Here is a 14285-nt window from a genome sequence, read left to right as displayed (position 1 = left end):
CCTGCGCTCTTCTGCTTTTCGGTTCTTTTCCAGCCTCATTCCTGAGTGGCATACATATCCATTTTCGAACTCAGTGGCACCGTCCCTATTAATGCCTGAAAATTACAATTTTTCGTTTGCCTAGCACGGAGGATCTTTGTCTTTGCTTTCCAGCTTCTTCATTTCCCTTTTGTTATTCATCTGTACTTTTACGGGTCGTTCTCATTTTCGTCACCTCTTTTTGGTGATAGCATATAGTAACAGCGGACTGTTGCTCCTGTATCTTCAAACGAGCGATGTCTGCTAAGTTCTGCGTCAGCATGAATTCATGTACGGAATGCCGGGTACCAGCTGCAGGCAAACACTGATGGCGAGCGTATACTGCAACAAAAGTAGGATACTTGAGTGAAGTTCAGTTGAAGCTGCAGGTAGTATTCTCAGCTTAAATAAGCAGGCTCTCTCTTGTAAGAGATTGTAGGACAGAAGCTGCGGAGGTAGAAGGCAATGGCGGGCGGCGAACAAGCTAGATGTTCGGATATCTTCCACCTCTTCGGGAAATCTTTCTAACAATGAGACTTACTATATCGCATGATAGGTTATGGGACACTGGAGTCCGTGTAATTATTTCAAGCGGGATGTTTCTCCGTCAAAAACTGCCAACTAATAACCAAGTGCAGGCCCTGGAAGTCGGCCTGTTTGTTCTTTTCAGCTCTCGATACAGGGGCCACCGCTTGCGGTGATTTCTTCTCCCTTCTAGCAACTCCTCCGAATATCGTTTACCCAAGGGTTAAAGCAGCTTTTGGTAAGCGAACCCAGGCAGCACGGAGATGTGATGCGGTTTTACCTGCGACCGTTGAATATTTAGTATGTGTGGATTATAACGACAAAATATTGGTGAATTTCTTACCTATGACTTCCCATCGCATGCTTGCCCGCTCCATCGCCCTGCTCAAGGCTTGCACTGCATCTTCAATATTGTGATTGTGCTGCAATTGCAGCAAGATGGCTACAGATGCCATCTTCTCGAACAAAACAACAGCTATCACTGGCATCCTGTCAATTTCAAGAATCTTCCAGGCATCGTCCACTCTCATGAGTTCTCCGAAAATCTTGAGAGCAATTTCGAGAGCGGCCGTGGAAGACTCTCGGACAGAGGAAGGATCGCTTTGGCGGCTGAAATAAACCAGTCTTTTTTCATGCAATTCAATTAGTGACCTATCTTGATGTCAGTTGTCAAGGTGGAAGCAAAGAACATGAGACAAGGGCAGAGGTATGCTTACATGAGGTATAACGCGACCACCATATACTGGTGATGTAGGGGCTTAGAATAGATTAGACTGTTATAGATATTTTGCTTGGATGAGCAAATCAAGCTTCCAGGAATCTTGATTCACAAGGGCCTCAGGACGGGTGGAGAGTTCTCTCGTCAGATGTAGGACACATTGCACGGTGTGCATGGCCTGGATCAATTCGCCGAAATCGCTAATAGCCATTAAATCATTTGCAGGCACTAACGGAACGGTCAAGGTACTGACCTTATCCATCCGTCGCGGGGGGGCCCATAGCCCATTACTCCCCGACAGACGATCGCCCATCTGTGCGTTGCGGAGGAGTGGGACGCGGGCCAATTGCTCGTCGGAGACATAGTTGAGTCTATCGAGGAAATAGAGCGCCCACCATACCCGGCTCCTGTCTTCGCTGTCCTTATCTTTGGCTGAGCACGTGCCATCAGAAGGCTGGCCCAGTCCCATGACATGCGCCAGGCTGGCGCAACTTGCCAGACTGATATACGCATCAGAGGAGCTGCAATTGCCTTGCTCGTAAACAGCAAGCAAGAGTCCGGATTGGATAGTGAGTAGACGGTTTCGACGGCGGGCCTGCAGGAGGTAGAACAAGGACTTGCAGTCTTCGTACAAGACCGGTAAAAAGGCTTCCAAGGAGGAGATCGAGCCGGGCGGAGTAACAAGCAATATGTGGAGTAGAAAACACGCCAGCTCGGCTGAAGGAGCCACCCGCAATGTCAAGGCTTTCTGTCGCAGAGTCGGGGGATGGAATATGGGCAACCAGGGCTGCACGAACAGCAGAAAGCGTTCGATGACGTCTCCCAAGTCCAGTGTCAACTGCTGGAGTGTGTCGAAAAGATGTACAGTTAGTAAATAGTCGAGATCCTTGCTGCATTCAGAGTCGGGTCCAGCGGCGCGGCATTGTTGAAAAGAGCAGCTGGGAACCCTTCTCTGGAAATTCAGGTAAGTATTGATTACTATAATGGCCGACATAGTTGCAAAATTTATTCTGTCTTGAAGGCATCAATACACGCCTTAGATAGACAAACCTGACTGGGGTATATTCGTTACCTGACACACCAACCACAGGCTGGCATGACCCGATCGCACCGGCGCTTCCGTTCCGAGCAGGGCAAACACGCGTTCCGGGCTTCTCTGCTGGCAGACATGCCGGCTGGGAGTTGGAAACTAGGCTGCTCTGGACTCCAGACCGCAGCCGAATGGCGCCTCAATGAATTGAAAGCGAGGCTAAGAGGAGGACTTGCCTTGGGGTTCGACTTTATCCCTATTCGGGTTTAGCCTCTTATGTAACGCAGCAACCATGCCCCGACTCGCGAGTGCGGCAAACAACGAAGCGCTCCAGTCATTTCGTCTGCCTACATGAAGCGCAGGACAAAAGGGGACAATAGGCTTGCAGGTCCCCGTGCAATGGCAAATAGTCGAAGCTTCCGCACGGCAGAAGCCCGACTATTGGTGGCGTCCACACGCGGACTAGTGTCGGACTAGCGCCAGATGGCCGCGATGTACCCTAATAGAAGATTCTATGGCCACATCAGGCCCAAGGGAGATGCTTGCCGCTCTTTCAAGTATAAAAGCCTTGTATCCTTGGGATTGTGTATCGAGTTGATTCAATCAACATCGTACCCTCGATCAAATCACATCAGAGTACCCCAGAATCAAAGGCCTACTTCTGTTACCTTTCCTCCAACTCCCTCTCGACGTCATGGCCGCCTCTAAGCCACTCCGTGTTCCCTCTATGTTTGTCAGCCATGGAGCAGGCCCCTTCCCACTCTTCGAGGAGGGCTGGGAGACTTGGCGGCTGTCTGTCAGCAAACTTGGCAGCAAACTTGACGGTGCCAAGGGCATTATAGTCATCTCTGCTCATTGGGAGACGGATGAGCCTCACCTCACCTCCTCTGCCAATCCCGGCCTTTACTACGACTACGAAAACCCGCCAGAGGGCTTGGTCCTCCCGCAGCGGGTATTCGAAGAAAAGTACCCAGTGGCAGGGAACCGAGAGTTGACGGCGTATGTAGCCCAGCACCTCCGAAGTAATGGGTACAGACCGGTTCTTGATGAGAAACGGGGGCTGGATCACGGTGTCTTCGTCCCGTTGAAGACCATGCGGCCCCAGGCCGATATTCCCGTTGTCCAGTTGTCCGTCCTTAGGGGTGGCAACGAGCAAGAAACTACGGATAGAAACCTGAAGCTCGGACAGGCGTTGGTGCACTTCCGAGAACTTGGGTACGCTGTTATTGGCAGCGGAGGGTCCTACCATGACTTCGGGGCCGCTTTCAAGGCCATGGCGGAGGGACTGCCCATTCCTGCTGCAGCCGACGAATTTGAAACCTATTTGGTATCCGTAGCATCGATCACCGGAGGTGACGAGAGAGCCCAGGCATTAAGGAACTGGAGGAAGGCACCCTCAAGTTACGTCGCACATGTCGAGGGCCATGCTGATCATTTCTGGCCTTTTTTGATCGCTGCTGGTAGCGGTGGAAATAACCCCGGAAAGAGGGTTGAGCTTGTGAGAAACGTTGTCGGACCGATGAGCTTCTTTGAGTGGTAGGTGCTACATGGGTAGAAAAGGAAGCTTGAAATCGAGAGATTAAATACTAGGGCGGGTAGGCACAATCTCTAGCAAGCAGAATGCAGTGACAATTTATGTGACTACAAGTTTTATATAAAAATGAAGAAATCATAATACTTGATCAGCGAGTAACTTGCGTGTCGGCAGGCGTAACCGCCAATCCGCTTTGAATATTCGGCATTGAGTGTGTCGAGACCTGAGAAAGACTCAGCCTCGCTATACTGGGTGACAACTATGCCCGGCCCCTTGACGTAGGCAGTATCAGTGGGGCTTTTTTTTTGCCGTGTTGCAGCAAAGCACTGATATGTGCTTGATTATAACGTATTGTCCTCACAGGCTTCTGGTTACGAAAATCACCAGGAACAAGCTTTTGGTAGTGTTGTTGTAAAGCGCTACTATGTACAATGTTTGGTATAATGTCCCCGCCCTCTCGTAAGACAAATATATATCGTATCAAATGCTATGGCGTGCCAATTGCCAATACCATCTAGTCCAGCCAAGAAAATAGCACGTCGTAAAACGCTTCGGGGTCCTGAAGGAAGGGCGCATGGCCTAGACCGGGGAACATGTGGAACGTGCAGTTGGGGATCATGGCTGCAGCAGCAGGACCGAGTTCATCGTAATGGCCCAGCTTCGCAGCGACGACGGGGGATGACCATGCTTTGCCAAGCGCCGTAACGTCGTTCTCTCCTACCATGAGGTAGGTACGTGTCTGCAGGAGAGGCAGCTGGTAGATTACAGGCTGGGAGAGTAAGGCATCGGTGACGAGGGCCATCACATACGCATAGTCGGAGCCATAGTTGCTGGAATAGATGTTGGCTAGCATGTGGACCCAGGTATCATACGCAGGCTTCCATGTCGCATTGTGGAAGTAGCTGACCTGCTCATACTGCTTGAGAGTGGTGAAGTTCTGCACAACCTGGCTCTCGTACGTTGCGTCAATTGATAAATAGGGCACGCCTTTGGCCACCCAGTCCTCCAGGCCCAAGGGATCGACGAGGATAAGCTGCTGAACCTTGGTCGGGTACATGAGGCCGTAGCGGGCGGCGATCATACCACCCATCGAATGGCCGATTACGGTGACTTGATCAATGCCTAGCGCAGTGAGCAGGCTGTTGATGTTCAACGCCTGCTGATGTACATTGTAAGAATAGCCTTGGGGCTTGCTCGATTTGCAGAAGCCGATGTCGTCGGGCAGGATCACTCGGTAGCCGGCGGCCGACATGTGGCGCGCCGTATCGGACCATGTAACACCGCAGAAGTTCCCGCCGTGCAGCAAGACCGCTGTCTTCTTATTCTTGTGATGGTTCCTTGCCGGTATGTCCATAAATGCCATCGTAAGATTCTGGCGCTGATTGGAGAAGTTGAACAGCTTCACCTGCCAAGGGTAGGTGTAATTGGATCCGTATAGATCGGCTGGCACATGGCCATCGTAGATGGTGCCAATTGAGTCGGGGTCGGACTGTGCGGAGACGACAGCCGTACACGACAGTATCGCTGACCAGGCACTGAAGACGGAGAAGAACTTCATCATGTGGGTTACTCGCAAAAGCACGTTCTCTCAGTGACTACCGTTTAAGGAGCACGGTGGCTCTCGATCAATCGTATGAGAGAAATACAGACTTGACCGTTCGCCTCCTGATGCAAATAAATATGTACCAGCTGAGCAATTATTTTAGTGTAAAATAAAAGTGGATTACAGGGTATCACCCGAGTCAGGGGCACATATTCCGCGTTGCTACCTATGTGTAGTTACCTAAAGGCCGCCTACTGCCTTTCCTCTTTCGCTTATCGACGCCACCGGGACAGGGGCCTTTTAATCAACTGCAATTTCACTAACACAAACTTGGTGTAGTCAGGCACCGTGGAGTGGGGGGTGCTGTGCGGAGTAGTGGCCAGTTCATGACAGGGATTCAGGCCGCAATCTAACAGCTAAATCCTTCCCAGTTGACAATATCTGAACAATATTATTGTCAGCGGCCCGGTGTGTACATGTACTGGATTGGCATCAATCGACTATGCACTAGTCTACTGGTGGAAGGAGTGAATACGATTGTCCACAACCATCGGTCAATTTGGCCCCCAACAATTCCCAAACTAGCGCCTTTAACGCCATGCAACGTGAGATTAATCACGTATACGGAGTACATCTTGCGGCCTCGTCAACAAAAATAAAAGAAAAACAACTGTCTAGCCCTTTAGCTCTTATGAGGGTCTCGGATGTAACGGGTGAATGCTCCGGTCAGGCCGCGCGATGTCACTCGATGTCCAGAGGGCGGAAACTGCCGCTAATATGACCCTTGTCAATGTCGGCGTAACTATGCGGCATAACGTGCTATTCCGCCGGTAATATACCTTTACAGGGAAGAGGGAGGTGCAGGGATGTAGGCTACATCCCCACTGGCACGGCCTTGAGGTTAGTACACATGTATCGACCTTCGCCTCAATCGGTTTCCCAAGACCATACTACCTACCTCCAGGCGACCTCTAGCAATTTGCTATGTCGGGAAACACTCCAGGACCAAGCAGGGCTTTGGAGATCCAAGTGCCGTGTATCGTCTTCCTTGTCACCACACCGGCCTTTGTGGCGACCCGCCTGTGGTCCCGAGCGAAGTCCAAGTCGGACCTGGGCTGGGACGATTGGAGCATTTTGGCATCTTCCGTAAGATCTTCATGCGCGAGATTGGCTGCCTCATGCAGACCTAACACTCCTATCAACAGGTGTTTGCCGTTATCGTCATGGCCTTGATGCTGGCGTCCTGTGCCTATGGCTTTGGCCAACACATCGCGAATCTCACAGTACCGCATAGGCGAATGACCCTGAAGGTACGGCGGCAATAGTCCTCGCTGCAGTCCTCCAGCCCCACACTATGGCTACAGATCCCTAGCCTTTTTGATCCGTATGGGCTGCTAACTTCCAGTCGTGCCAGCTCTTCTTCGTTAGTCAAGCTTTCTACAAGCTCACCATGAACATGACAAAGATGTCCATCCTGTTGCTGTATCTGCGCATTTTTATCCAGCGTTGGTTCCGCATCACCTGTCATGCGCTTTTGGTTATCATCACTTCCTACATGGTGGCCGCCTTCTTCGCCTCCGTATTTCAATGCACACCAGTGTCCCGAGCCTGGGACAAGACCATTCCAGGATCATGCATTGATATAACCACCAACTGGTACGCCAACGCCGGCTTCTCGATTGCTACCGACTTCATAATATTGGCGCTGCCGATGTATCCGCTCTATAAAACGAAGATAATGTTGAAGCGGAAAATCGCCCTGATGATTGTGTTTGCCCTCGGCGCCTTGTGAGTCCTAAATACCTCGCCGCAGCCGAAGGCGTAAACTCATGACTGACCCGTAATTTCAAAGTGTCGCCGTTACAAGCATTATCCGGATGCAGACCCTGAACTTCTCGTCCACCAGTCCCGACACTACCTGTAAGCGTCCTCATAGGCCCTCCGGGGTCCTCTTGCTCACGCACTGACGAGATACCTCTCCAGACGACCTCGCCTCGTCTGTATGGACGGTAACCGAAGAAAACGTGGCAATCACCTGTGCCTGCCTGCCAATGATGTGGACGCCACTTGCGAAGCTCTTTCCCTCCTTTTTTTCCATAGATCATGGGGTCGACAGCTATGGAAGCTCGGCTGTCAAGAGCTCCGAACTCCCCACCTCCCGGTCTCAAAACTGGACCACGTACCTTGATACCAAGGGCAGCGTCAGTATGAACCAAATCAACGATACCCAAAACCGCCCCTCGGAGGATAGCACGGGCCAAATCCTCCCGTCTGGCCAGGTCGGCGAAGCCCAGGATCTAAATGCAAATGGCATCAGGAAAGTTACGGAATATCATGTCTCTTATTTCAATGCGAAACCGCCTTCAACCTGAGTAGATCTCTAGGTACGAATAGGCAGAATAACTTGTGGGGTCCTATGCACAGGTCCCTTCCAATCCTTTTTAATTAAAGGCCATTTATTGGCCATATTCGAAAGGGAATTTTGAATTTAATACTACAGAAAAGTAATACTTCATCCTGGAGCCTAATAAATACACGCAGTCGTTCGATAGCTAGTTGCGGGCTATCAGTAGTGCTAAGCATAACAATACAGCGACCCAAAGATGGATAGGTAGCTACGTAAATGTAGCTACAAATATCATTGACGCAGAAGCCGAAGAGCCGTGCTTCTGGATGTCCTGTAGTATGTGCGTCTCCTCAGCCCTATCATTTTGTTCCATCACCTTTTGTATTTTCACGCACTTCCCGGGGCGTCCCTTTCCACTGGGGTGTTCTCAATGAACTTCGGAGTACTCATCTCCATGAGCTTGATATATGTTTTCAAGCTGTGGTACTCCAAGCCCACTCCGTCCGTAAGCTCGTGAACAGCCGAAGATCGTGGGTTATGGCAAGGTTCTGCCGGGTTCTGTATTTTCGCAAGTTTGTCTCCAGAACAATAATACCAGATTGTGCTTCCGAGGAAGCAAAACACGTTCGAAACACACATGAATAGAAGAATAGGACTGAACGCAATGACAAAGATTGCTCTGGACGATCCCGTCAGGATTGTCCCGAGGACCGGTTGAAGTTTCTTCTTCACGAGTCCCAAATATGACTGTTCTGCCATAATTGAAGGAACCTCATTTAGCAGCTGAATACTTACCTTGGTTCCTACCGTGGCCCAGTCATTCCACCATTTCAACAGTGTTAGTGGTCTCGTCGATCTACACCAATCAAAGCATACTGGTATCAAGTCACGATCGTGTGCAATAGCCCATGAGCTATGGCCTCGCTTTCCTAACTCGCGATTGAAGTAGGTTGCAAACCTTTCTGTTCCGATTGGTGGTGCGCCCACTGTAACATGGTGGAGGGTTATCTTCTTGTTCTTAAGATTGGAAACTTGATTCTCCAATGCCCTTGCGATATCCAGAGCCGCAAAACTGCGAGCTACTATTAGTCTTCATGCAGAGCTTCTAAAAGAAGACAGGAATTTTTTATCTCACCATGATACTGCCCCTCCCAGAGAATGTCCAACTATCCAAACTTCTGTCTCCTCTTCTTTGATATCTTGGAGTAAATCCATGACTTCCTCCAGCACACCTCTTTCCTTTCTGGTGCCTTCGGACGTAATACGGTCATGATAATCTCCAGAGAACCCTTCCGGAGAAGCCCATAAAGACCAGAAGCCAAGATGAACATCACCACAATCCCGGTCCTTGAGAAGCTTGTTGTTAGGTCTGGATATCAACCATGATGCCACAATTCGAGGCGGAGAAAAGTGCCACAACCTCCGGGTCATCTCAAGCATGACTGCACCCCAGTAGCTATACCACTTGTAGACTTTGCCCTCAGTATAGGGGAGTCTTATCACAAAGGAATTGTAGTAGAAGTCAGACCATCCGATATTATCTGCACGAGGAAGTTTCTGGAACAGATTGTAGAGTTTGATAATTGTCCACTGAATGACCCGTACTGGCAAGGAACCTTCGAATTAAAGAAGCAAACGACTTAGCTCATGAGTACTTTAGGCACCTAGTGTAGACAGGGCGAACTCTACTTACCCGATGGATCAGGTCGCACCCCTGTGGTACCATTCAAATTATTCCAAGTTCCCCGAAAGGCAACAACTATTTTGTTCTTTGGTGTCACATCTTGGCACTGGTTATTTTTGGTGCAGCTGCCATGCGTGAAGCGACAAACATATGCGTGAGACCGAAACGGCATCCATTGATTTTCCGCCTTAGAGGTGAACCATGATCTCGAATGAAATCTGAAGAACTTTATAACTTGAGGTGATTGGAAGTCCCTGAGAACCTCACCAATTCGTGGCTTTGGGTTTGCTAAATCATAGGCAAATTCCGCGAGCTTTGCACATTGGATTAACCGAAAACGCTCGGCTTTAGGAAGCCTTCCGAAGCTAGTGGGAGTGGCCATTGTGATGGTTACAGCTAAGTTAAAACTGATATGTTAATCACAAAAAAGTGGAAGTGGCCTAAGATAGGTTGAATATTGGTGAAGTAGTACGAGGCTATTGACTGAATTTGTACCCGCTCCCAAATTAAAATTGAATTAAGCCACAGCCGCTCTCATGACCTCGTATATGGTCAGAAAGAAAGTGATGGAATAAGCCAAGATTATTCATTCCAAAGACTTAAATATTTGACTTGTTGTGGGTTACTAGTATAGGAAGTGTCAACTTCATAGTTATAGTTTCTAGAGGTCTAGACTGGTCAAATTTAATATTCCTATCTCAATGTGGAAAAATTTCTCCGATTTAGTTAAACGTTGGCGGGTTTAAGCTCAGTCTAGTCTAGTCCTTCAACAACACTGAAAACGGCACAAGTTTAATTTTTTGAGTTCTAGTGAATGTGATCTCGCTCGAGGTTTTTAGATTATAGAGTGGTTCGTCGTCTGTTCTAGCCGGAGATCGGCACACCCTCTCAACATACAGTCATGTATTAGACCTAGTGACCGTAGTTCTCATAGGTTTTTCCATCTTGCCAGTCACGCAGCTGTAGAAATCTGAGAGGTTGTGGATCAGAGTTACGCGTGGACTTGATATCACTCTCATGTTGACTGGGATGATTTAGAATACACAGGCTGCGTTGAAAACGGTTAAACCGTAGAAAGGTTCATTTTTGAGTGGCGACATATGTGGAAGGTTATTTCATAAGTACAGATTGTGTCACAATATATGATTCACTACACTCGTAAGATGCCCCGACACAAATTTATGTCCGTACGACCTCCATACAACGGCTTACCTTTTTCAACTGCCATCAATTATCCCACGTTCCACGCCCAATACCAACAAAATGTATGTCTACAGCTGAACGTCATATCCGAATTCCACTCCATCAACATTCCATAACTACAATGTGTACATTGGCCATGAAATACCCGAAGTCGCCTATAGAAGACATATTGCATAGGCTTATGAGAGCCAAGTCCCTTTAGCTTATTCCAGTCTAGCCGCCGCGCCATAAACCCAACTGAGATTTTACCGAGAGAGCAAGCCTCTTGACTGGATGCCATGTTCCTATCTGAAGAGCAAACAACACAGAGTCTATAAACAGCAGCCTAGGCAGCTTACAACAGCCAACTCACAGTAGCTCCTTGGCAGTGTGCTAAGCCCGGTGAAAAGCTCCGTCTTCTATGTACTGTGCTTTCTCCCCCTGAACTCCCTCTCCCTCACAGCTAGAGACAGAAGTCATGTCCTCAAAGCATCTCTCCCAATTCCACAAATTCTCAATCCCGACCATCTTCATCTTAGCATGCATATTCTTCATTCTCTATAATTACTCCTCCAGAATGGGTGTGCCGGAGAATCATCATCCGGTGGCATTTGATCCTTCGTCAGATGTGGATCGAAATGCGAAGATACCATCGGCGTTCGTGCCAGAGAAGAATGGCACATTCGTGGCTGCAGAGACTTGAACAGTCATACGGATATATCCGCAAGAATGGGCTTGCTCGCTCTAGACAGGTGTCGCGTGCAAGCTTGCGAACCCCATGATTATGGTTGCTTCGGATTGTTCCTCTTTTTTCTTTTTTTTTTTTTTTTGGTCAAAGACTGGCGGAGTTTATGTGGATCCACCGGGTGTTAGAATGAGGGTTGAATACATTTGGGACAGAAGGCTTATACTGATTCAATATCTCGTGGGGAATCAAAATATACTTGATATCTGTAACATTGGCCGAGTTTGTCAACTGCTACGGCCGAACCAGCAGACATAGACATAAAGGAAAAGGATTGAATGTAATAATTTCCCATTTTTTTGAGCAACTAGGTAGAAAAGATCTACAGTGTAGTAGTACATATGCGATTGAAAACTCAAAGAGTCCCACGAAACAGTTCCGTTATGAAGCACAATGTCATCAGTCATAAGAGAGAAACATGGTATCAGAACTTTTTTTTGCGTGGCGAAAAATAACAAAAACAAATCACAGAAATGGGTTGGAAATCCGGACGCCGCGCTCAAGTAACAAAAATTCAAATCAAATATCAAGATCACAAAGTGATTATTTCTTCGGCAAGGTAATAGGACATGCGGAGATTGAACCGGTTCAGTCCTCGTCTGTCTCAGTTGCGTCTTCGCCGTCTTCATCGGATTCCTCGTCGGCACCGCTGTCTGAGTCATTGGCATCATCCAGACCGGGAATACCGCGCCATTCGACGTAGTCGCCTTCCAGCCAGCGTCGGCTGCGGGGGAGCTGGTATGGGTCGAAGGGGAAGTATGCGTCAAGTTGGTAGCCGCTGTTATCGCCGGCGCGGATCTCACGACCGACTTGGCTGAAGCGGGAGTCGGCGAGAGTGGAGATGCTTCGGAAGGCTGTGATGCGGATGCGCTTGTTGGTCTCGAGGAGGGGGTAGACGTAAAGAAATTGGAAGTGGTGGGCGATGCGTGCGAACTCGGAGACGATGGCTGGACAGCACACCTTCAAAGGGTTCAGACGCGAATAGATGGACTTGTGGAGGAATTCTTTGATGTTGGGAGGGAATTGGATCTGGCCTGGCTCGAGTTCGTCCACTTGGTCTGCAGTGTCGCCATCAACGGCAGCGGTTGTCAGGTCACGCCAGCGGAAGCAGAAGATGTACAGCAGGGCTTGAGCGGTGGAGTAGAAGGGTCCGTAACGACGGAGATCAGGGCCGCGGCAGCTCACTTCGTAATCCATGCGCAGACTATTTAGATGGGTGAGAAGCAGGTCGAAAACGTCGCGAACCACATCGCCAGAAATGTGAGCACCACGAGCGACAAAGCTAGCAAGGTATGCGGCTGCTGACTGGCGCAGAATACCAGGTTGCAGCCTGTTGAAAATCAGTTGCACAAAGGTCGAGGCGAAACGATCGACGAGCACGGGGGAAGTCTGGGAGAAATGGAACAGGAGGAACTGAGTGTGTCGTGACCGGTATGTTGGAAGAATAATGCTCTGGAAGTGGCTGAGGAGCAGGTCCAAAGTGTTCTCCTTGTCATCCAGGCTGCCAGAGGTGAAAGGAGGAGCGAAGTATTCAAAGAGAATATCAATCATTCCATCCACCTTGAGGATGTTGTCTTTGATCTTCTTCGCACCCTGTGTGTCATCTTCTTCCGAATCGTCGCTTGCAACAGACTCATTGTCATCGTCGACTTCGTCGTCATCAATGTCGTGAATGAGCTCGTCGCCAACCTCCTCCTCGAAGTCTTCCATATCCACTTGAATCTGTACATCGACCTTGACAAGCTTCTCGAAGATCAGAGCCAGGATATCGGATTGCAGTTCAGGGGTGTAATTGATAATTTGAACAAGATTGCGAGTGTAAGCCACGTTAGCGCTAGCGGGATCTGAGTCGAAGGGAAACTGCGCAGACAAAATTGGGGAGAGCGATCCACTAGCAGCCGGGATGAGTCGTAGCAGATGGCGGAGTGCCATGTGGACGCGAGTGTGGATTTCAGATGGTGAAACAACAGCGTAGCCAGGGAGTCGACCGAGTCCTCGAGGGACAGTCCCCAAGTTGGTGGCGAGCATCTTCAAGACAGGGCCAAGGTAGGTACCTTGTGCAGCAGCAAGATTGCCCATGAACCGGATGTAGAGCTTCACATATGATTCATCACGGCCAAGCCACTCGCTGTTGATGATAGCGTGGACGAGTCCGCTGCATGAACGATCCAAGGAAGCGACATGTGAGAGAAGACCGAGGAGATGGTTCTTCAAAGACGTATGTGTTGGTAAGTCGTACGCAAGCATGGAATCATCGCCCTGTAGTTTGGGGTCGGCCGTGAAGATTCCCTTGATTCGGTCGTAGCCTTCGCTTTCTGACATCGTGACATGGCGGTGGATAGCACTGCGCACTTCCTCCCGGACGAAGGCCAGGCTCTTCTCCGACGATGTATCGGGTCCAGCAGCATCGTGCAGCTTCACATCCTGGTCGAATTGAACGCGTGGTCGCTTCTTGTTGGGGGGCTCTTCGGTAACGTCATCGCCTTGGGATGAGGAGGGGGAGAGGGCGAGATCGGCGTCGCTCATTTTGCGTTTTGTGCCGGCGACCGCACGAGCCGGCTTGGAGGTTTTGAGAATAGGAACGGGAGAGGAGTTGGGGATCATTTTCGCTCGAGGAACTGCAGGGTTGGGCGGTAGCGCCGGGTTGCGTGAAGTCGTGACAACGGAGACCATGACCGGGTGTTGAACAATAACAGATTCTAGAGAGAGGAATGAGTCGACATTTGCTGCTCTGCTCTCAAAACACAGAACACTGTCGACGTTGATTCAATGTCGGGACTGAGCTTATCGAAGCCTGGTCCAAGCACACGACACTCTCACGTCTCGAACTTGACGTTTATGCTACAGGTTGAAGCCGGAAAAAAGGGAAAACATCTGTCTGCACCTCTGGAGGTTTTCCAGTCGCTTGGAGGAGATAAAATCAGATGCAGACAAAACGAATGGTCGAAATGGCCAGGTC

The 14285-nt window shown here is 49.5% G+C and overlaps 5 protein-coding genes across 5 annotated transcripts; 2 read left to right on the top strand and 3 right to left on the bottom strand.

Moving 5' to 3' along the window:
• Positions 1-755: 755 nt before the first annotated feature.
• On the bottom strand, positions 756-2255 carry PENARI_c020G01331 (fungal specific transcription factor domain-containing protein; the record flags this gene model as incomplete). Its single annotated transcript, XM_022634937.1, has 4 exons — positions 756-823; positions 887-1194; positions 1260-1285; positions 1374-2255. The coding sequence occupies 4 exons, from the start codon at positions 2253-2255 to the stop codon at positions 756-758; spliced, it is 1284 nt and encodes a 427-aa protein (XP_022485110.1).
• Positions 2256-2985: 730 nt separating this feature from the next.
• PENARI_c020G11215 (DODA-type extradiol aromatic ring-opening family dioxygenase) lies at positions 2986-3831 on the top strand (the record flags this gene model as incomplete). The annotated part of the gene is made up of 1 exon (XM_022635109.1): positions 2986-3831. One exon carries the CDS (start codon positions 2986-2988, stop codon positions 3829-3831), a length of 846 nt encoding a protein of 281 aa, XP_022485030.1.
• A 508-nt stretch (positions 3832-4339) lies between these two features.
• Positions 4340-5383, bottom strand: PENARI_c020G08245 (alpha/beta fold hydrolase; the record flags this gene model as incomplete). Its single annotated transcript, XM_022635058.1, has 1 exon — positions 4340-5383. One exon carries the CDS (start codon positions 5381-5383, stop codon positions 4340-4342), a length of 1044 nt encoding a protein of 347 aa, XP_022485019.1.
• A 969-nt stretch (positions 5384-6352) lies between these two features.
• On the top strand, positions 6353-7740 carry PENARI_c020G05819 (uncharacterized protein; the record flags this gene model as incomplete). The annotated part of the gene is made up of 5 exons (XM_022635012.1): positions 6353-6514; positions 6574-6678; positions 6783-7156; positions 7221-7288; positions 7352-7740. 5 exons carry the CDS (start codon positions 6353-6355, stop codon positions 7738-7740), a joined length of 1098 nt encoding a protein of 365 aa, XP_022485044.1.
• Positions 7741-11914: 4174 nt separating this feature from the next.
• PENARI_c020G05932 (rDNA-binding RNA polymerase I transcriptional factor) lies at positions 11915-13999 on the bottom strand (the record flags this gene model as incomplete). The annotated part of the gene is made up of 1 exon (XM_022635014.1): positions 11915-13999. One exon carries the CDS (start codon positions 13997-13999, stop codon positions 11915-11917), a length of 2085 nt encoding a protein of 694 aa, XP_022485013.1.
• Between the last annotated feature and the right edge of the window lie 286 nt (positions 14000-14285).

The sequence above is a fragment of the Penicillium arizonense genome, assembly GCF_001773325.1.
Source record: "Penicillium arizonense strain CBS 141311 chromosome Unknown PENARI_contig020, whole genome shotgun sequence".
Taxonomy (NCBI): domain Eukaryota; kingdom Fungi; phylum Ascomycota; class Eurotiomycetes; order Eurotiales; family Aspergillaceae; genus Penicillium; species Penicillium arizonense.
Note: the sequence above shows the minus strand (reverse complement) of the source record. Positions and strands in the feature narration are given on the sequence as shown.